The 20,979-nt window shown below is 39.8% G+C and overlaps 5 protein-coding genes across 10 annotated transcripts; 2 read left to right on the top strand and 3 right to left on the bottom strand.

Moving 5' to 3' along the window:
* Nucleotides 1-4,312: 4,312 nt before the first annotated feature.
* On the bottom strand, nucleotides 4,313-8,527 carry LOC106426640 (protein LNK1-like). 5 transcript variants are annotated; one of them, XM_022692213.2, is made up of 9 exons: nucleotides 8,291-8,484; nucleotides 8,032-8,119; nucleotides 7,683-7,819; nucleotides 6,619-7,130; nucleotides 6,199-6,508; nucleotides 5,373-5,972; nucleotides 5,066-5,214; nucleotides 4,817-4,952; nucleotides 4,313-4,723 (listed from the first exon to the last, which is right to left on the bottom strand). In XM_022692213.2, exons 3-9 carry the CDS (start codon nucleotides 7,704-7,706, stop codon nucleotides 4,628-4,630), a joined length of 1,827 nt encoding a protein of 608 aa, XP_022547934.2. In that variant the 5' UTR covers nucleotides 7,707-7,819; nucleotides 8,032-8,119; nucleotides 8,291-8,484; the 3' UTR covers nucleotides 4,313-4,627. The 5 variants fall into 5 exon arrangements, with proteins under 5 accessions (XP_022547934.2, XP_013722806.2, XP_013722809.2 ...); XM_013867352.3 differs by lacking the exon at nucleotides 8,032-8,119 and having other exon boundaries at nucleotides 8,291-8,527; XM_013867355.3 differs by lacking the exons at nucleotides 7,683-7,819; nucleotides 8,032-8,119 and having other exon boundaries at nucleotides 8,291-8,525.
* Nucleotides 8,528-8,751: 224 nt separating this feature from the next.
* On the top strand, nucleotides 8,752-9,908 carry LOC106347783 (myosin heavy chain, muscle-like). The gene is made up of 3 exons (XM_013787386.3): nucleotides 8,752-9,009; nucleotides 9,418-9,574; nucleotides 9,656-9,908. The coding sequence occupies exons 1-3, from the start codon at nucleotides 8,833-8,835 to the stop codon at nucleotides 9,796-9,798; spliced, it is 477 nt and encodes a 158-aa protein (XP_013642840.2). The 5' UTR covers nucleotides 8,752-8,832; the 3' UTR covers nucleotides 9,799-9,908.
* Nucleotides 9,909-11,558: 1,650 nt separating this feature from the next.
* Nucleotides 11,559-13,572, top strand: LOC106347763. Its single transcript, XM_013787359.3, has 2 exons — nucleotides 11,559-12,465; nucleotides 12,867-13,572. The coding sequence occupies exons 1-2, from the start codon at nucleotides 11,597-11,599 to the stop codon at nucleotides 13,504-13,506; spliced, it is 1,509 nt and encodes a 502-aa protein (XP_013642813.2). The 5' UTR covers nucleotides 11,559-11,596; the 3' UTR covers nucleotides 13,507-13,572.
* Nucleotides 13,573-13,607: 35 nt separating this feature from the next.
* Nucleotides 13,608-15,963, bottom strand: LOC106426678 (serine/arginine-rich splicing factor SC35). Of its 2 annotated transcripts, XR_001285347.3 has the most exons (9): nucleotides 15,751-15,963; nucleotides 15,585-15,663; nucleotides 15,408-15,487; nucleotides 15,253-15,319; nucleotides 14,962-15,066; nucleotides 14,604-14,801; nucleotides 14,309-14,522; nucleotides 14,107-14,223; nucleotides 13,608-13,916 (listed from the first exon to the last, which is right to left on the bottom strand). XR_001285347.3 is itself a non-coding variant. In XM_013867403.3 (8 exons), the coding sequence occupies exons 1-8, from the start codon at nucleotides 15,824-15,826 to the stop codon at nucleotides 14,218-14,220; spliced, it is 825 nt and encodes a 274-aa protein (XP_013722857.2). In that variant the 5' UTR covers nucleotides 15,827-15,963; the 3' UTR covers nucleotides 13,965-14,217. The 2 variants fall into 2 exon arrangements, 1 of the variants encoding a protein (XP_013722857.2); XM_013867403.3 differs by lacking the exon at nucleotides 13,608-13,916 and having other exon boundaries at nucleotides 13,965-14,223.
* Nucleotides 15,964-18,536: 2,573 nt separating this feature from the next.
* LOC106347750 (bifunctional L-3-cyanoalanine synthase/cysteine synthase) lies at nucleotides 18,537-20,761 on the bottom strand. The gene is made up of 5 exons (XM_048750693.1): nucleotides 20,300-20,761; nucleotides 19,928-19,987; nucleotides 19,761-19,841; nucleotides 18,907-19,375; nucleotides 18,537-18,818 (listed from the first exon to the last, which is right to left on the bottom strand). The coding sequence occupies exons 1-4, from the start codon at nucleotides 20,357-20,359 to the stop codon at nucleotides 19,295-19,297; spliced, it is 282 nt and encodes a 93-aa protein (XP_048606650.1). The 5' UTR covers nucleotides 20,360-20,761; the 3' UTR covers nucleotides 18,537-18,818; nucleotides 18,907-19,294.
* Nucleotides 20,762-20,979: the final 218 nt, after the last annotated feature.

Genomic DNA, 20,979 nt, shown 5'->3' with positions numbered 1-20,979 from the left:
ATACGTCTCCATACTTCGGTTAGTCACCTTGGTTTGCCCATCGGACTGAGGATGATACGCAGTGCTGAAGCACAAGCGTGTCCCTGAAAGGCGAAAGAGTTCTTTCCAAAATGCACTAGTGAAAACCTTGTCGCGGTCGGAGACGATGGATCGAGGGAACCCATGTAGTTTGACAATCTCTTGTATGAACACGAGAGCTACATCAGTCGCAGTGAATGGGTGGCTGAGACCGATGAAGTGACTATATTTTGAGAGGCTGTCCACCACCACCAAGATTGTATTCAAGCCTCGAGAACGCGGAAGACCCTCAACAAAGGCCATGGAGATGTCCTCCCAAACCTGCTCCGGAACCGGTAATGGTTGAAGCAATCCTCCTGGGGCCAATGTGGAGTATTTGTGGCGCTGACACACCTGCCACACAGAGACAAAGCGTCTGATGTCAGTCATCATCCCCTCCCAGAAAAATAGCTCTCCAATTCTCCTCTGTATCTTGAGAACTCCCCCGTGACCTCCCAATTTCCCATCATGATACTCTTGACATAATAACCCCAATCAAAGTGGAGGTCTTAGGTAATACCAACTTTCCCTTACGAAGCAGCCTCCCTTGTACGACCGAGAAATCAGGGTGTTTTGATGAGTCTGCCTGTACTTCCGTACGAAGTTACTGCAACGCAGGATCCTTGTCAACTTCACACGCTATCTCTTCTAGCTGTAAGGCAGTAGTCATCGAAACAGCAAACAGTTCGTGAGGTGCGACCTGTCTCGATAACGCATCCGCTGCCTTAGTCTCCATTCCCGGTTTGTAGATAATCTCAAAGTCGAACACAAGTAGCTTAGTTAACTTCTTGTACTCGAGGTTCACTTCTCTCTGTTCTATCAAAAACCTCAGGCTCTTTTGATCCGTACGAACCACAAAGCGACGGCCCTGCAGGTAATGGCGCCATTTCTGAACTGCAAACACAATCGCCATGAGTTCGCGCTCGTAGATCGACTTAAGTCTCTGTATTTTCGTCAACGCCTGACTGAAGTAGGCAATAGGCCGGTAATTCTGCATGAGTACCGCTCCCAATCCAAAACCAGATGCGTCTGACTCGACCACAAATGGAATCTCGAAGTCCGGCATGGCAAGGACTAGCACTGTAGTCATCGCTCGCTGTAAAGCTTGAAACGCCTCTGTGGCCGCCTGATTCCACTGGAACTGCTCCTTCCGTAACAAGCACATCAAAGGTCTCGCAATACTGCCGTAGTCTTGGACAAACTTTCGGTAATAACCCGTCAACCCCAAGAAGCCCCGCAACTCCTTGACATTCTTGGGTTCAGCCCATTGTAACATCACTTTTATCTTCTCCCCATCAACTGCTACACCTAGTCCCGAGATATTGTTCCCCAAGTACTCCACCTGGGAGCTACCAAATTGACATTTCTTGAGGTTCGCATACAACTTATGTTCCTCAAGAACCTTCAAGACCAAACGCAGATGCTCCTTGTGTTCCTCTCTAGTTCGACTGTACACCAGAATATCGTCGAAAAAGACGAGTACAAATCGACAGAGATAGGGCCTGAAGACCTGGTTCATCAAGGATTGGAAAGTAGCAGGTGCGTTGGACAAGCCGAAAGGCATCACACGAAACTCATAGTGCCCATCGCGTGTGCGAAAAGCGGTCTTGGGAATGTCCTCCTTCTTGACCAAGATCTGATGATAACCGGAGCGTAAGTCGAGCTTGGAGAACACACGATACCCATGAAGTTCATCCAGAAGCTGATCGATCATAGGAATAGGGTACTTGTCAGGAACCGTGACCCTATTCAATGCCCTGTAATCCACACAAAAACGCCAGCTACCGTCCTTCTTTCTCACGAGCAAAACAGGACTAGAGAAAGGACTGCCACTCTCTTGAATGATTCCAGTCGCCAACATTGACGCAATATGTCGCTCGATCTCGGCCTTCTGAATTTGAGGGTAGCGAAAAGGACGCACACTGACTGGGCGTGCACCTTCCTCCAACGTGATACTGTGTTCTTTACCACGCGAAGGCGGCAGCTCAGTAGGTTCCGCAAACACCCTCGAGTATTTCCGCAATAACTCCTCCCATTCCCCTGGTAAAGCCCCCACAATGATCTTATCCTCACTCTGTAGTCCCCCATACTCAACGATGATTCATTCCCCCTCTTCCTCAATAATCTTCCATAGAGACCTCAAAGAGACCGCTTCAGAGTGTAGACTCAAATCTCCTTGCAATTCCACCCATTTCTCATCCACACAAATCTTCATCCATTGCAACTTCCAATTCACCCTCATCTCGCCTAACGTGTCTAACCATTGCACGCCCAAGATGACATCAGCCACGCCCAGTTCCAAAGGAAGAAAGCTGGTTGTAACCTGACATGTAGGCAGAGCCAAGGTGACGTCATTGACCACGCCTCGGCCTTGGACATTCACTCCTCCAGGCACCAACACTTCGTAACTCCTTGTGGAACTCATGGGAAGCTGCAACTCGTCAATAAGCTTTGTGGCAATGAAGTTGTGGGTCGCCCCACTATCGATGAGAACAATCACTTCACGACCCTTGATCATTCCCCGTAGCTTCATCGTGCGCGAAGATGTCAATCCAACGACTGAGTTAGCCGAAACCTCCGCCACCAACACCTTTACTTCCACCTCCGCTTCCTCCAGCTCACACGGTTCATCAAGGAGCTCCTCCTCCACACCATTAGCATGAAGTAACAAGACCGTAAGCTGAGCTTGCGCACAGGGGCGATTGGGATGAAACTTTTCATCGCATTTGAAACACAAGCCCTCAGCCTTCCATTTCTCCACCTCAGCCGGAGTCAAACGGCGAAACGGTGGTTTGAGGCGACCTTGATTCGACGGAGCCCTAGTTCCATTCCCCTTTTGATTTGGGTTTGGAGACGCAGGCTGAGTTTTGGGCTTGGGCAGAGGTAAAGATTGGGCCTGTACTTCGCTGTTGGGCCTACTCAACCCCGTACTGGGTTTTGAGGATTTGGTCGGAGCCAACGTTTCTTCTGTCTCCCACTCCTCCACCTTAAGCGCCGCTCTCATCATGTGTTGTAGGCTACGCGCCTCCAGCATCTTAACCCCGCGCGAACCTTACCCGATAACCCATTCTTATACGCCATCTCCAACACCGACTCTGGAATCTCCGGCGCGTTGGACGCCAGATTGATAAAATCCCGGTTATAATCACGAACCGTACCCTCCTGATGGATTTTCAAGATACGTTCGCCGGCAGTGACATCTTGAAGCGTTGAGTATTGTGTCAAAACTCTCAGCCTCAACTGCTCCCAGTTTCGAAAAGGAAAATGGTTGCGTTCCCACCGATACCACAACAGTACATCACCGGTGAAGCACAACCGAACCAACCGTAGCTTCGCGTCCTCCGTAAACTCCCCCAACTCAAAATACTCCTCCACACGCAAGATCCACCCTTCGGCTTCCGATCCATCGAACGTCGGTATGTCCATCCGACGAGACACGATGGTTGACGCCAAGGGAAAGAGTCCTCGTGAAACCCCGATCCTTGACCTCTGTGGCTCCGACTGACGTAAACCTCTTCACTCATCAGAAAAGGAGTCGGAAACTTTGCCGGGCTCCTACGTTCGCCTTCGTAGTCAACTCTGCTTCCGATCGTTGGTTCCGAAACAAGGTCATCAGTTTGATGTGCCTTGCCCTTCTCCAACTCTCTTAGCTTGACCCTCGCCGCTTCCTTCTCTTGTTGCTCAACCTCCCAACAACTGAACATGACCGCGAGTTGTTGCTGCATCACGTTCATCGTTTGCTCCATCGGCCCCAAACGAGTGATCTCCTACTCGACGAGAGAGAGACGACTCATCTGGTGCTGCATCTACTCCAAGGTAACCTCTGGCTCTGTTTTCTTCGGTGGCATGGTTCCAGATCTGAGGGCTCTGATACCAAATGATACAATTTTGATGTATCGAACTTTGTAAAAGAAACGAAAAAAGGAAAAAAAATGATTGTATTGAACCCAGCGAATACAAACGAGTTTTTCTTATGAGTTTCTCACTCTCCTTTTGGCTGACAATACAATTGATAACCTCTCTCTATCATACTACTCTCCTCTTTATACTAAAAGTTGTTACGCTAGCGGCTCATGGTCACATGCTCTCCTGATGACCAACTACGCACGTGATCTTGTCTGTGACTCAGCAACCAGACCGTTATTCATTATTCTTAGTACCAACGCTCTTTGGGCCAAACGTCTACTCCCCTTTCCTCACTTTTGGACCCTGCGAGAATACGGATACACGATCGGCGGGTGTAAGGCCTCGTACGTATCAAAAACCCTTAAGTTTCTTAGTAATTTATGTCGAGAGAAATACACAGTAGAGTGATTATTATAGCATTGCAAACAAGAAACACTAAACATCTTTATCTACAGAACATATTACAAAGGCAATGAACATGTCTAAAGACCCGAGCAACCAAGCGTATCAAATTCGAAATGGAATCCAAACCAGACAATCATCCCAACCGCGTTACAAAATCCATGATTCTAATGGAAGAAACAGTCGGGACTTTTGTAACTAACTGGAACAACCATAACTGGATTGATTCAGCAGTGAAAGAGCCAGTTTTCAGTTGACATCACTACTTGTTGTCACTTGCCACAGCTTCGATTCTAAGTTCTTGAGTTTCCTCTTCTTTCTCTATCCTCAGGCTCGGACTACTGTCGGGCTGAGGAATCTGTCGAGAATATGATGACTAAATGAGGCACTATGCGACAGAGTTTACAAGTCTGAATGGCTGTGCGTAAGAAGTAAGTGTTTATTAAGTTACCATTGGACGGGATTTATAAGAGAGAACATCTTGATCTGATGAAAGAGACGAGTCTGAGGGTCTGTGAAACAGCAAATGAGCTATGGATCGGTCTATCGGGTTTGTGTCAGTTTCTATATCCAAGAATCCCACGTACCTGGATAAGAACAAATACATATATCAATGACAGAATCTACACGAACTGCAAGATGAGTACACAACAGGAGATAAAGGATGAATATACTGGAGAAGTATGCAACTGGTGCTTACTTGTCTGTTTCACCAGTCTCGAGATGCGAGCCAACACCTTTCACCTGTCTGTTTCCACCATTTGGATCCATACAATGATGTCTCTGCTCGGCGCTTTTGGCCAATCGGTATAAGCTGTCCCTTATGCAAAGCTTCGTCCTAACATCCAACTGAAGCAAGCGAGTACAAATCAACAAAATAAACAAAATGTACACGTAAGTTTATATCAATTACAAAGGAAGATCAAATTTTACCAATCACCTTCAGAGCTCATAATAGGTAATTGTTTTCGTTACCTCATATCCATTATCTATTGACAAAGTTGTACCTGTTCTATAACTTGTTGAAGCTGGCGAAAACTTGTTGCTTCCAGTGAAATGTCATCAACTACGGAGCTAACACAGGGACTTTCCTGCCTGTTTGATCTTTCCACTTTAGCTGCAGCTTTTCTGTGGTCATCCTCAAGCCCGATCTTTTGGATAGGAGCAGCATCAGGAAACACCATGGGGTTTGTCTTACTACTCTTCCTGGTACTTGCAGTAAAAGGAGGCAAATCTTGCCCGGGCTGCAAACTAACCCTCTTCTCAAATCCCTTCCTACACCGATCATCATCAACAGTTGGACCTTGTAAACTCTCGACAGATTGTCCCTGATTTGATGTGTATGACTCATTTGAAGCAGAGGAAGGATTGGGTGTGTTCTCAGATTTGATACCAGAATTACTCTCACATGCTGATACTTGATTTGAAGGCTGCTCAAAATTGAAATGCGAGTATGGAACACCTGGTTGTTGGAATGCAGAGGGAGGATAATACTGATCTGTGTCCATTTTTTCAATGGAAATACCGCTGTGCTGTAAAGTAAAACTGTTATCCGAGTACCCATCAAGATTATGAAGATGACCAGTCTGCTTCTTTTCAAGATTAGCCTGTAAAAAAAACAAAAATTAGTGCATTGATATGAATTTCTGGAAGAGTATCAAGACTTCAGCACTGAAAATATTTATTTGATAGAAAACCTACTAGTCTTATCGTACAAAAAGCCATATCTAAAGAACTAACTGAGAACATGCAATGTATGCCAAACATGTAGTAAGAAGCCAACGTCATCACACAAGGAAGAAATATCTAAAATAAAATAAAAAATTGACTAACCTCTTCATCCAGCATCAATATATCCTTCTTCTGCATACTTGTATCATATACATTTTCTGAAGAGTTTCCTTGAGCTGAGCCGCCGACAGCAGTATACCCATATTCATCTTCAACACCATGGTTGGATTCACTATTGTTCAGAAAGTCTTCAACCTGCAACAATGGGGTTCTTTGGTTCCCCAACATTGTGTCTGGTTTTATATCATCTGTCATCGCGATTTGCGTATCCTCATTTGGCTGAGCAGAAGAGAACCAGCACAGGTTATCTTCATTATTAATACTCTCCAACCCGAAAGTTGAATCACAGCTCCTGTTGCATCCAAAAAGAACAAGTGTAAGCTCAGTACAGTACGTTTTCCTATAAGGGATGAGCCCCCATGTGTTAGGAATTTTTCTCAAAGAAAATATTTTAAAAGTTACCTAAGCATATTGTCCACATCTTCAAAATTTCCAATGTCACCCCAGCCATAGAAGAGATCATTGCTTTCTTTATCTCCACTATTCAAAAAACTGAGATTATTTTCAGCATCTGGAATGTTGTCGACGGAATAATTATTATACACGGCATCATGTGTTGCAGTGGAACCGTCACACAACATGGGATCCGCAGAGCAGAAATTCTCAGCCTCGTTGGCGTGGCCACCGTTGTAACCATGATCTGAGATCTTTGCATCCTCTAGTGTCATATCCTGAACATCTTTGTCTGATCCCGCGTCGAGAGAAACCGGAGAGACAGCACAATTGTTCTCAGGCCAAGGGTTTCTTCCTAACATATCGCCCTTCTTCTTGATAAAAGTATTACTCTTTAAGTGGGGTTTTACGCTACCCTTATCTTCATGTCTTTGTTTCTTCCTGCTACTGGCCTCATTCGCCGAGTTTGGCACTATACCATCATCGTTACCATGAAATACTTCTGATATATTATTGTCTAGCTGAAAAGATAGGAAAAGAACGCAGCTACCAATCAGCAACTCGAACAAAAAAAGCTAGGGAAAGATTGGAATAACAAAGAATTCCCAAGCCTGAACACAGAACACATCCAAGTGGCAGCGATAACAAGAAGTATTTTATGAAATACAGTGCTAGAGTATTATCAAAAAGAGAGATGCATGAAGCAATGCTAGCAAGATACTAATCTAATATCGAGAACTTCAAATGAAGGTAGCAACATGGCAGCAAACTCTTCAGTGATATAATAATAAAGAATCTAAACATCAGAAGATACACAAACAAAAATCAGCAAGGAAAGAGAAAAACGATACAGGGATGAAGAATAGTACTATATGCTATGCTATGACAGTCGGAACTTTTCGGCTATATCAATGCGCTACTCTAAACAAAGAGCCTTGTATTGCAAATGATCAACATCTCATAGCCTATACACGGATAAATATTGACATATGCCAACATCACAAGACCATATGATGCATTTCCAGAAGAAGAAGAAAAAAATATGCATTTAAGACGATAGTGACACAACTCACCTGATCAAAGCACAAGCCCGACATTCCTCCCAACTTGAAAACTCTTTAAAATCACCACTAAAAACCATGCACATTACCCCGACATATCACCTCTATAGCAAAAACATGTAACTCCCCCTCAACTAGATCTGGTCTTTCTGGATAAGAAACATAAGATATTAAACAGCTGAAGAACGTTCCAATAATAGAGATATCGAAACCCAGCTCGTATTATAAAGACTTAAATCTTTCTTATCCAGACCTCAAAACCCATCAGAATCTCAAGGTAATCCTAAACCCTAAAATTCACACATTCTTTCCCAATTATTCATTATTCATTATTCATCATTTATCAAAAGTCAACACTCACATAGAAAAGAAGTCAAATCTCATAGCAAGCCTGTCAACTGAGAAATGAACCGATCGATTCTCCCATTTTGCTGGTTGCTAATGATGATCTATTACTATACACTTCATCAGTTTTGAAGAGCATTAAATGAAATCTAAGTCACTAAATGCAACAACAACAAAAAAATCAAATCTGCGATTGCTATCCAGAATTCAAATTAAAGTTCAACCGAAACGTAATAAGGATCAAAAACCCTAGAGTATCAACCAAATACACTCACCTGCACACAGATGCTCCCACTAGCAACTCCAACGAAACTTCACCGATCAAATAATTAACCAGAACGAAGAAAACGGCAGATTGGATCACTGGCGATAGTATAGACTTCCAGATCTAAAAGACACTGTGTAGATGAGTTTCTAGCAGTGACGATGAAGGCTTCCTAATTTCTTTTTTTTTTTTACACATTTTTTAATTAGAATAATGATTTTGTTTCGGGAGAATCAAAAGACAAGTGACCGTGATTTCGACACGTGGCTACTCAATCAAAAGGTTAAACGGGCTGAGTTTAATATCAGAACTTGTGGACGAGAGCGCAAGCGTGAGATCCTATCAGTTCCTGTGTTACCATTGGTACACGTCATTGGTATGTTCTCGAAACTGGACTCGTGCTCTCCGCTTATTGGCTGAAATTTAATACTGTACTTAATGGGCTGGAGTTATTTAAGTAAAATAAAGCCCAAAGAATCTTTTGATTGGGCTGAGTCAAGTTTGATTTCTCCGGGAAGGAGAAAGGGAGAGAGAGAGCCTTTGATTCTTCCGATGGAGGAGCAGATCGGAGGGAGCGAGGATAGATGGAAGGGATCGTTAGAGAACATAACGGAGATGGCTTCGAATCTCGATTCTCTACAGAAGCTTCTCCTCAAGAAAGCTGTCTTCGTTGGAGAAGACACTTTCGCTAGAGCTTCTCTAGTCTCCGAACAAGCTCGAGCAATCAAGGTCCGTTAAAGCCTTGATTCGTGGATTTTGATGATTCGATCTGATTGATCATGATTTGCCTCTGTGATTTGATGATTTGATCATGTGATCTGGTCTTAGCTAGGTTGATTCGTTAGCTAGGTTGATTCATAACATTGTGATAGTGTTGATCTAGAATTGCATAAGATGGTGAATCTGGAAACTCATATGAGGTTAAAAGTTAGAATCTCTGTGCTTTGATCACCAAATTGCACTAAACCAAGTCTTGTTATTCTATGATTCTGGCTCTTTTCCATAACAGTGAGCCTGTAGTTTGATTTTGTGGTCTACTGATGATGCTAATAATCACCAAATCATCAAAGGCTCGACCTTTGAAGCTTCACCATGAAATATCCAAGTGCAATCATTTTTGCCTGTGTGTTGTTTTAGGTACTTGAGCAAAGGGTACAAACACTAGAAAGAGAACTAGATGCTGCCATTACAGCTGCTGCTCATGCTCGCTCAGAGAAACGTCAAGCTGAGGCTTCTCAAAAAGCTGCTGAGTCACGTGCGCAAGAGGTTACAAAAGAGCTTGAAAACACCACAAGTATGTATAACTTTTAAAATTATCAATGCGCTTCTCGGGTCGATGATATTCAACGAAGACTGTTTGTAACTATTGTTTCAGAGGTTTTCAAGCTGCATATGGAAGAGCTCCGAGAGATGCAAGAACAGATATCCAAACGCGATAACGAGATTAAGCTCTTGGAATCTATAATCCAAACGCTTGGCGGAAAAGAGCGATTGGGAAAAAGCGGTGTGAGTGGATGAGATGCGTTTATCACTTGTAGAAATTTTGTAACCCTGAGTTTGTGAGACAGTTTATGTATGACAACGATACTCCTCTTCCAAGGTAAAATATTACAAAAGGATATTGCCCATTTAACCAAGAACTGAACTTGACATGGGATGGGCCTATAATGTGCCTGATGCTTTGGATTCTCATCTGGCCTGAATTTAAACACGTATGGCCGATAATGGTAGGATGCCAGATTCATAAACTAGCATCTCCAGCCGTGTGGAGCAAGAAACTGCGTTAATTTGACAGCTGAAGATCCGCAACTTCTTATCTAATATCCCAAAAGGAGAATAAGAGAAACAAAAGAGGAAGAATAAGCAATGATGGATGATGGCTTTAGCGTGTGGATGTCTATCTAAATTATCTAATTTTTGGTAGAAACCTGTGTTTAGATTATCTAATTTTCTAGAAACCCATATAGATTACATATAGCTCCAAGGGTTTTACTAAATTTAGTAAAAAGAAAATACCAAACGAAACAGAGTTTTCTAGACTTCTGATCTTATCCTGGTATGTAACGTATGTTACTGTATCAAAAGAGAAGGTATTCTCCAAATAGTATAGAAAACTTCCCAAAAATGAGAAATATACACTGTAGCAGTAAAAGCATATTGATAGTATTTTAATATTTCAAAGGCTAAATTTAGTAATGTAAGGAAAAGTTGGGAAATGGGATTATAACTAAAATTACCATGCAGATGACTGGATGAGGGTGAACCAAAGGAATACGTAAAGTAAATTAACGCAAGATCCATTGTTGTTTACTTGACGCTGCGGAAGTGGTTGAAATATTGTGTGGCTAAGAATTATTTTCTTACAAATTTTCTTTGTTGATTTGAAAGAAAAAAAAAAGATTATGACAAAGAATCTGAAATTCATTTTCTGGTTATTAGTCAACTCTTGCCATGCAAATAATGCATGGCACATCAACCATATCTCTATCATTCAGAAAGAAAAATTCAATCAAAATCCTGAGATAGAAATAATATTTTCGTAATCTTGCAATTAAAGAAAAAGATTATCGAAAAATGTTAAGTTTCCGTATAATTTTTAAAAGCTTCATTAGTTTTTTTTAACACATCAAAAGCTTCATTACTAATAACTGAAATTAACAAGAAAAAAAAAAGAATTAACAAAACCAAAAAAAAAAAGATATTAGCATTCATCATCTGGTGAAACTACTAAGGGTGTAACTGGTAAACATATATGGAATTTGTGGAATTTAAAATAAATGGAATGGTAGAAATAGAATACAACAAAAAATGGAATGAAATTCATTCTATTCTTTCATGATCAAATTTGTTATGGAATGATTCTCTTTGTATTTTTTTCTATTTATTTTTGGAATTAATAGAATGAGTATTCCATTCCATTCATGTCAAATGGTAAATTTTTTTATGGAATTAATGGAATAGGCCATTCCACATCATTCATTCCAAATATTTACAATCCAGTTGCAGCCTAAGATATTACTATTCTCCCTAAGAATAGAATATTCTCCCTAAGAATAGAATGTGAGACCGTAAAAATAAAATGTTCGAAGTGATAGTTTTGATAATTATTCATGACAAGTATATCCAAACCATCCATAGATGAAATATTCCAACAAAAGTTTATTATCCTACTTTTAGCAAAATTTAAAGCTTATCACTTCAATTTTGCTTCTTGCCAAAAATCTACACATGAAGCAATATGTTCAAGCCCATGCATCTCTATATATATGTGTGTATGCAAGCAAAACTAATCCACAACAAGAACAACCACAAAATTATGTCCGAGAAGTTCCCTGATGTATTCACATGGATACAAAACATTCCACAAATCACCAAATGGAATACAACTTCTCTTTCCTTTTGTATTTGTCACTCAGCTTCTGATTTCCCAAATTCAACCCTAAATCTTATAGCACAAAGAAACCCTAACCCTAAAATCCCCACTTTCTCCATCATTGTCCAATCCAATAACCATCCTCCTTTGTACCTCTGGACCTCAAAACAAGAACTCAACATCAACTCAAACTCACCAAACCCTTTTGATGAACAAACAATCACCTCTCTCCTCTTTAGTTTTGTTGAATCTATTTTAACTTATACCTCTAATAGTTCCAATTGTTCAACCATCAAAGTCCCTAAGCCTGATCCTTCAATGATCAATGGTCTTAAAGACATCTTCAATACAGTGATCCTCACTCTCTCGTTCCTCGTTTGCGTCTATGAAGCTCCTTTATATCTCCGTGAAAACTGCCTGATCACCCTCAGGAACCATTTGGTAACTTGTCATGCAAGGCAAGCGACCACATCTCTTATGAAGCTTCTAGGGTCTAATTTAGAAGAACAATGGATGAGATCAGTCAATCTAGCAATTACAAATTGGATCATCGAGCGTAAGGATAATCGGAGTAACAAGACCACGACAACTCCTCTGTTCTCTTACGCTTTTTCGACTTATGGACTGTGGAAAGTGCAATTGTATTGTCCTATTGAAGCCATGGAAGTGGAGAGATCGAGCAACCCTACAGCTGATTCGAGATTGTTGTTCTCTCTCAAGTTTAATCAGCTTGAAGGTGTGATGCAATTCAATCATAAAGTTGTAGTTAGAGACAAGTGGATCGATGTGATCGTGAAGATAGACAACATCAGGTACATACTAATTTATTGTCTCAACACTAAAAAATATGGCCTAAAAAGTTTTTGGAAATACGGTCAAATAGCATTACATCAATTTTTTGTTAAAAAAATATCATAAAAATAACATTTATTAAAAGGTTAAAATAAATATAAATATATTAATACAAATTTAGGATTTAGTGATTAAAATTTATGGTCTAATATTTAGATGATCAGATTAGGATTTTGGATTTTGGATATAGCGTTTAATGTTTTTGTTGATCGATAAATAATAGTATTTAAGAACTTTTTCTGTTCGAGTGATATATTTGGAAAAAAAGAACTAAAAATGTATTATTTATGAGATTTGTCCAAAGTTTTTTTAATGAAACATTCGCAACTCCTAAGTGACAAAACCTTTTATGCATGTACAGATATGATGTAATAAAGCTTGTAAACGAGAGACTGATGTCGAGAAAAGGAGCAGGAGAACACGAGAAGCACTTCCCATCAAGGATCTCTCTACAAATAACTCCCACTCTCCAAACCGACTTCATAAGCGTCTCTGTCAGCAAATCATCCAACAACCCTGGACGAGAATTCGAGGTCGAGAGGTCTATAGAAGGCTCGTTCGACCCACCAAACTCTTTAGGCCTAAGAGTAGCTGGACGAGAAGCCTCGACCATGACAATGACCCCATGGAAGTTCGAGCAGTCTGTGCTCGGCTACACGGCCAATTTAAACTGGATCTTGTACGACAGCAGCGTTGGAGGAAGAGAGGTTTTCACGACAAAGCCGTCGAGGTTTTCGATAATGAGCCCGAGGTCTTGGTTTAAGGATAGGTACGCGAGGGCGTATAGGTCATTTACGAGGAGAGGAGGAGTGATATTCGCAGGGGATGAGTATGGAGAGAGCGTGGTGTGGAAGATTGGTAAAGGAGCAATGGGGAGAAGAATGGAATGGGAGATTAAAGGTTCTATTTGGTTGACTTATTGGCCAAATAAGTACAAGACTTTTTACCATGAAACTCGAAGGTTGGACTTTACGCAGCTTCTTCACCTCACCATCGACTAACTAGTAACCACAACAATGATGTTGTACGTAGCCTTGGTGATCTCTTATTTGTATTAAATTAAGAATTTTTTGTTAAACCTTCGATGAAAGAGAGATGTTAGTGAAGCTCAAATGAAAGTGGATTTACGACCGAAGACAATGATTAACTTAATTTCATAACTGGATTCAAACACAGGGCAATCGACTAACCAAACCCTTCTTAGTATTGACAACAAGGGTGAGACAAAGATGCTAACTATATATGGTAGGGTAGATTCATCAGGGTGTTGAAACCGGCATCTATCATCAAGCATGACACATCTAACATCGATCAAGACATCAATCATCTACAGTTTCATAGACAGCAGCAACAGCTACAATCTCAACACGGCTGTGCCATCTTCCCAAGTCAATTCTTTTCTCGAACCAGACTAGAAAAATTCAAGACAAGCCATGGAATTAGCAACTTGACAAAAAAAAAACAAAGAAGACCACAGTAAATTAAAGATTTAAAATCTCATACAGAATAACCCTTGCACATAGACAACTAAGGAAGTCTCAAGATACTAAACTCGAAAGATAGCAGGAAACAAACACACAGTAGTAGTTCAGAGCACCTACGGAAATTCAACCAATACTACAGAGGATAGAAGTTCCCATGCTTGAAGGATGAAACATCATCAATACAAGCAAAACATGTTTTGATACACTGTCTCCTTCACAATTACCCCGTCATTCCTGCAAGTTATATAACCAAACACAGTTCAGAGATCAACTTTACATTGGTGATCTATATATAAAGCTATGAATGCCTTTAGCCCACCTCCGCATTAGGAGACTGACTACGAGCTGTGTCCCGAGGAGACGGGGACCTATCATTGCTCTTCCTCTCAGGAGAGGCCTTTTCCAGGGAAGGACTTCTTGGGCTACGGCTGCGGGAAGCAGGAGTTAGAGACCTCTCTTTGCTTCGCCGTTCAGGAGAGGCTTTTAGTGGGGAGGCACTTCTAGGGCTGGGGCTGCGGCGAGCAGGAGATGCACTACATGACATGAAATCGGGATCAGAATCATTTGTACATTGCGTGGAGCAAAAACATTGAAAACAAAGCTCAAAAAAGGACCTCAAGGAGCAACTGCGACTGCGTCTCTCATCATCATAACGGCCTCTGACTCTGCGTTTGTCATCAGGGCTGGCACTACGAGACCTACTGCGACGGCGATAATCTCTATCCTTGTCATGATGCCTATCACGCCCCCTTTCATTGCTTCTACTTCTGCTCCTCTTCCTGTAGTCTCTTTCCCTGTAATCATCTCGGGACCTGAAATTTATGTAGCTCCATTAGAATTATTCAGGCGTGTCCGGTTAAGATGAAATCATTTGATCAATCAAGTACCAAAAGCTAATCTGATTAATAGTAAAATACAACTACAAACTCCCACGTCACGGTCACTAGAGAACAGAGTAAAGAAGAAACTCACCTCCTGCGGGGACTGCGGCGTCTATAAGGGCTACGGCTCCTTCGAGGACTACGGCTTCTTGACCTCCGTGACCTTGGAGGTGGTTCCACAACTCTTCCTTTGGAACTGAAAAACGATAATTACAAACTAATCAAGAAACAATTACATATAAAGTATAAGAAGAACCTTCTACATGTATGAAACACTGAGTTCCACAGTCCAAAAACAAGGAATGGTGAATCACACCAAAATCAAATGGCAATAAGCGTAAGAAACTCTTAATAATCAAATACAAAAAGAAAGAAGCTTTACATCTTCTCCGCATTAGGGCCGTATTTAGCAAACTGAACAGTGATTTCTCTGCCATCAACCTCTCGTCCTGCAACGAAAGACTTAACCTTTCATGAAACTGAACATTTACACACACTCACAAAGTACAAAAAGGAAAAAGATATTGATAAGTTTACCATCAAGCCTTTCCACAGCTTTGTGAGCTTCATCTTTATACTTATATCGAACAAATGCAAACCCACGCGAATCACCAGTCCTGAATCACATAACAATACTGAGCTGATTCAAATTAAATAGAGACAAGAACGAAACCCTAATTTCTCACTAGAACAGAGAGAGAAACGAAATTGGACCTTCGATCTCTGGGGATGAAGACATCGACGACTTTCCCATACTTAGCGAATAGAGGATAAAGATCATCTGCAGTCGTGCCTACACAACAAAAACCCTAAATCTCTCAGAAACCACGATAACCATGAACAGTGTTACAAATAGAGGGAGAGAGAGAGATATTATTACGGAAAGTGATGTTGAGGACGAGAAGAGAGTAGGTGTCGCTGATGTCCGGCGGACCTGACCTTCCGAAGTGCGACATGGTTTCACCGCCGGCGGAGAGGGAAGGAGTGAGATTTAGGTTCCTTGTGGCCTGTGAATTAACGAAACCTAAAAGAGACGGGGCTATACTCGGCCCTATAACTTATGGCTAATTACAACTATGCCCTTCGGTAAGAAAAGTCCAATTGAATCGTACTTGTTTAGCAACGTTTGGTGGTTTAGAATGTTGATTGTATTGAAAGAATTCGAATCAACTCAAAAAGGATCCATTCTAATGCCATTTTAAATGAACTAGGGGGTTTTCCAGCCTACGCCCGGATTTTTTCCTATAATATTAATTTAGTTTAATTTTTATATTTATTTTATAAATAAACAATATGATATATATTGGAACTGTTTATAGAATTATAAAAGTAAATGCAAATTTAAAACTATTTAAAATAATTTTTTGTTTTTATTGAAATTTTATATAGGGTATTAGTAAGATTAATAAAAAGTTAACTAAATTATTAGTTAAGATATATATATTCTTTATCTTGAAATTTTTACTATTCAAAATTTGTTATTTTATTATTGTAAATTATATATCACCTGATGAACAAACATATTAAAATAATTTAAAATTAGTTTAATCTGAATATATTTACTTTTTGATTGAATGATTATATTTATTACCACACTTATTTAAGTTTACGTAAAATAAATTTTAAATTAACAGTTTTTTTAAAAAAAAAATTTTGTTAATGTTTCTTTTGGCTTGAAACCCATTAAATTTATAACTTTTAAGGATATTAGGACATTTATCTTTTTATTTCGTTTGTTCTTCTCCATCTAAGTTGGTGTATTTGCATTATATATATATATAATTAGTTTGAATAATGTCATATTGGTATATGTATAATACTGCTATTTTCTCAGAATGGATTGGTGATCAAAATAATTATTAAAAAGTATAAAAAATTGCATTGTGGTTAAAAATCTATAATATAGTTGTCTTTGGATATCACATGCTAATACATGATATATAACTGGAGTTTCCTCCTCAAATAATCTACGAAATAGGCTTGCATGATCATTATATCATCCATCTATTACAAATGCTTCTTGTTTTTATGTTTATTGTCATCAACCTAGAAGAGCAAAGCATAAACATACGTTTTATTTTTATGCTTACTCAAGTATGTTCTTAAGAATGTTAATTAAGTACTAAATAATAGCGCTTATAGTCACTCTTGTGTCTTTTGTTTTTTCATAAACCCTCTGCTCACATCTCGGTCATCCAAACTTTACCTGAAATATGTATATAACACTAAATATTTACTATAGTGGGCATTCATTCATGCTAAAATGAGGAAGGTGACTTCCTTCGTCGTGTTTAAGTATAATTACTCTTTCTTTCTTCTACCACAGTTTAAGCCATGTAAGAAAGGAACTCGGTGGCCTTGGTATAACCAAAATATTATGACTGTAAGTTAAAAATGTTTCCATATTTTTAATCAAGATGAATCATGTAGACATAAGATGAATCATTGTAGACATAAGATGAATCACAAAATAGGTTGTTTGCCCGCATGTACTTATTAGTTTATGACGGGCATAGCCCCCCCCCCTTCCGCGCAAGCGCGGGGTGATGGACATTGTTGTTGTTTTATCTTGAGTTGTTTAGTTTCGATATTTGTATATCTTTATGAACATGGTTGGTCTTCTTTGTGGTGGGAGATATTTTCGATACGTGTGCATACCTATACGGAGGAATAAATTGTATGTTTTTGTGGTAATGTTAATCGTACATGTTTTTGATATTTATTAGACTTTGTCTTATTTATGGACTTGTTAATTGTTGTCTAATTGGGAACGCTTAGAGCACCCACATCAATGAACCCCCTCTTGGAGTTCATCTTTTCAATTTTTTATTATTAAACTTTTTTTTTTTCTTTTTGATTTAAAAAAAAAAAAAACTAGACCAATCGCGGGCCGCCACGACACGTGGGGCCCGCGCTACAGTGATGAACTTTAGGAGAGAGGGGTTCAGCCCAGAGAGCTTTAGGAGAGAGGAGTTCATGTTTTTGAATTATTTTATTTTTTTTTTCTTGATTTCTGTGTGAACTCCCTCCATAAACCCTCAATGCGGGTGCTCTTAGTTCCGTATTTTGATGGGCCGTAGTTAAAAATGGAAAAGGGATGATTGAGGGTCTATAAGTCCATTCTTAGGAGAACGTAAATGAATAGTTGCTGGTCTTCTTGCCGTCTAGCTTACACGGAAGAGTTTTCTGCTGTGCCTGTTCGAGATTGGCTTATTTTACAGATATTAAAGAGGGTTTCAAGAAAGAATCTAAGCAAAGCCGAACAGAGGCTCAAATCTTTGCGGCCCATTTTTTTCAAATCCGAACAGAGGCTCAAATAAGCTTGTAAGTAAAACAATGTAGATGTCCATGCTATGTTTAGTTCAGCGGAAGTTTACTTTCTGCACATGTTTTGATGCAGCAAGTTAAAAACATTGTGTTAGACGCATAACACAGACAGTGTAAACAATCAGCAATACTATTGTCTCTTTTTGTACATTTTAGGTTGACCAATTGCTACGCAAACGCAGGGTACTGATTTTTCTATTGGGACACTTTTTTGTACCTTTTTTGTGTTTCTATTAGTCTACGCAATATTTTTTTATTAAGAGTGACTCTTTTGAAGTTTATAACCATTACGTTGTGCGTTAAATATAAATCTCAGGCAGTTGCGAGCGACAAAAAAAATGTTTAGAAATATCTTATGTGTATAAGTACCACGTTCTTTTTCATTTAATCACAAAATAAAAACATAAATTAATAGTCTAATATATTAAGCCAGTACAGAGCGAAAGTTCAAGCATTGAGAATTATCAATCACAGTGGTCAACACAAATTCTTAACAGAGAAGGTGTGGTTATTTCTGTTCTTCTCCAGTTCTCCTCTTTAGAAGCTCATTTCTTGGTACTTACCAATTGAATGATGCTGCTTCTCTTCCATGCTACTGTCATTTTTGGCCCACTCGACCACCTGTGACGGTAAACAAAGAGTCAATGGATCCAAATTAAGAGGTCTGAGAGAGAGAGAAAGAGAACAGAGTGCAACATAAGAGTCTTACCAAATGGCGTCCGTAGGAATGAGTACTCGACCATGTTTGTTTTTTGCGTTTGACGTTTCTTCCTTTGTCATGAAATCAACAAAATTTTAACTTGAGTATTTTCCAATATTCCTCTTTGGAAGCTATGCATAAACAAAGAAACATGAAGGATTGTGTTTGATGTTTCTGAGGGTAGTAAATCCAACACAACTTCTATTACGACAGAGACCAATGGCATGTCACGTCTCTTTGTAGCTGTTGTGACTTGTAACAGAATAATATTAAACCGACGCATAAGACCTAAACTTCAGCAATTGCATTATTACCTGTTCAATGTCCTGAAAAGCTGTCTTAGCTCTTTTCGGTTGCCTCAACAGCTACAACTTTTACATGTCACTTTGTTGGAATATTATCTCAAGCTTTCCCAACTGTGTCCCTCCGCTTGTGTCCAGAATCTCAACCTGAAAGCATGCTCATCCATAGAAGTTCCCTGAAATTAAAAAGAAATGTGTCTCTGCACTTCATCAAATTCAAGAAACTTGAAATTTCAAAGAGAAAAAAAACTATATACTTGCACATCTCTGTAGAGTCGAATTCTACAAAACAATAACTGCTTGAAACTTCTTTCAAATAATTGTCCACGGCTTATTTACATATCCCATAAACCATAAAGATGATAAACAAACATAAAACAAAGGAAACCCCAAGCATATGAAGTTAAAAACCTTCAAAATTTTGGTATCAAGCAACAGTAAACAATTTCATGATCAACCCAAGGGTAAAGGATTCCTAAACAATCAAAATTCTGATCCCTGATTTTTCATACTCTAACTCAAACATTTATGGTAAGTCAGAGACAAAAAAAAAAGATTTACTGCAACGAGTTTGCCTCCATTTTCTGGCCGCTTTGCAACCTTCAACGCAGCAGCTGCTGCTGCTCCAGAGGATATTCCCACCTGCCAAATTATCTCATTGATCACATCAAACACCTATGTTTCATAGTTTTATACACTTAGAAAAGAAGGTTATAAAGCAATTGTACCAGGAATCCCTCTTTAAGAGCAAGAAGTTTTACTGTTTCAATGGCTTCCTCACCTGTCCCCTGAATCAAAAAAAGATTGCAAGTCTCAGAAACATTGTTTTACTATTCAAGGAAGTAGATGAATGCGCTTGACATGTTGGAGACTTCGGAAGCTACAGGTATATTTAAACTTGTGGGACATGAATTTGGGGATTGAAGAATCCAAACCAAAAAAAAAAAGAAGCGGAAATAAAAACCCAGAAACTGAAAAAAATTAAGAGTAATCTGAAGTTTTCATGCCTTACAATGCATGCCAATCCAGCGAAATTTCCAGAATTGAATTGAATTGAATCGAACAATCCGCAATTAGAGAAGGAATGATTATGATTTTACCATCGGAAATGGTGACTTTGGAGAGGGAAGCAGAACGTGAATCACGGCTGTTGTGGTCATGCAATTGCTTCCCTATCGTGACGGAGTTCGACGCTGCTTTGCCCTTTCCGTTGACGGTGTGAGACAACCAATGCGACGCTCGATTATCATGAACCTTGTTTATGCATTTCTGATCCACCACCTCCGACTTCGATACACGCGTTCCCCTCTCCTTATACATGATCTAACAATCTATCTCTCCACAGTGACCGGAGAATCGTAAAAAATAAAACAAAACAAAACAAAAAAGCCTAAGAGGAGAGGGGTAAAGATTCTGAATTGCTAGGGTTTCGAAACGGAGCGTCGATTTACAGAGACATGAAACGATAAGGAAAAGAAATTAGGGTTTGGAGAAATGAAGAAGTCAAGGTCGAGTCGGCGAGTATCACGTAAGAGGCTTCGACTTTTTATGGGCTTTCTGGCTCATTCGTATAACACCACGGATTTTAATAAACGCCAAACCCAACATAGGCAACACAGAGCTTACGTGGCAAAACCTTGCAACATGATTGGGTGATTTTCTTGTGCGACGTGGACAGGCTATACGAGGCTGATATTCACCTTTTAATACTTGTTTGATTCTGGCTTATATTTCTATACGTCATATGGGGTTTCAACATCACATGTTGTCGGCTTGTAAA

This window comes from Brassica napus, chromosome C3, assembly GCF_020379485.1.
Source record: "Brassica napus cultivar Da-Ae chromosome C3, Da-Ae, whole genome shotgun sequence".
Lineage (NCBI taxonomy): Eukaryota > Viridiplantae > Streptophyta > Magnoliopsida > Brassicales > Brassicaceae > Brassica > Brassica napus.
This window is presented reverse-complemented; position numbering and strand designations above follow the sequence as displayed.

Excerpts from the sequence above, each read along its gene's own strand:
- LOC106347783 (XM_013787386.3), top strand. The coding sequence starts at position 8,833 with ATGGAGGAGCAGATCGGAGGGAGCGAGGATAGATGGAAGGGATCGTTA. Across the intron at positions 9,010-9,417 it reads AACAAGCTCGAGCAATCAAG|GTACTTGAGCAAAGGGTACA; the intron begins GTCCGTTAAAGC and ends GTGTTGTTTTAG. Across the intron at positions 9,575-9,655 it reads AGAGCTTGAAAACACCACAA|AGGTTTTCAAGCTGCATATG; the intron begins GTATGTATAACT and ends CTATTGTTTCAG.
- LOC106426640 (XM_013867352.3), bottom strand. The coding sequence starts at position 7,706 with ATGTCGGGCTTGTGCTTTGATCAG. Across the intron at positions 7,131-7,682 it reads CGGGCTTGTGCTTTGATCAG|CTAGACAATAATATATCAGA; the intron begins GTGAGTTGTGTC and ends CTATCTTTTCAG. Across the intron at positions 6,509-6,618 it reads GATGTGGACAATATGCTTAG|GAGCTGTGATTCAACTTTCG; the intron begins GTAACTTTTAAA and ends TGGATGCAACAG.
- LOC106347763 (XM_013787359.3), top strand. The coding sequence starts at position 11,597 with ATGTCCGAGAAGTTCCCTGATGTATTCACATGGATACAAAACATTCCA. Across the intron at positions 12,466-12,866 it reads GTGAAGATAGACAACATCAG|ATATGATGTAATAAAGCTTG; the intron begins GTACATACTAAT and ends ATGCATGTACAG.
- LOC106347750 (XM_048750693.1), bottom strand. The coding sequence starts at position 20,359 with ATGACCACAACAGCCGTGATTCACGTTCTGCTTCCCTCTCCAAAGTCA. Across the intron at positions 19,842-19,927 it reads CTCTTAAAGAGGGATTCCTG|GTGGGAATATCCTCTGGAGC; the intron begins GTACAATTGCTT and ends ATAATTTGGCAG. Across the intron at positions 19,376-19,760 it reads ATGGAGGCAAACTCGTTGCA|GGAACTTCTATGGATGAGCA; the intron begins GTAAATCTTTTT and ends TTTTAATTTCAG.
- LOC106426678 (XM_013867403.3), bottom strand. The coding sequence starts at position 15,826 with ATGTCGCACTTCGGAAGGTCAGGTCCGCCGGACATCAGCGACACCTAC. Across the intron at positions 15,320-15,407 it reads AGCTGTGGAAAGGCTTGATG|GACGAGAGGTTGATGGCAGA; the intron begins GTAAACTTATCA and ends CTTTCGTTGCAG. Across the intron at positions 14,802-14,961 it reads CGCCGCAGTCCCCGCAGGAG|GTCCCGAGATGATTACAGGG; the intron begins GTGAGTTTCTTC and ends CATAAATTTCAG.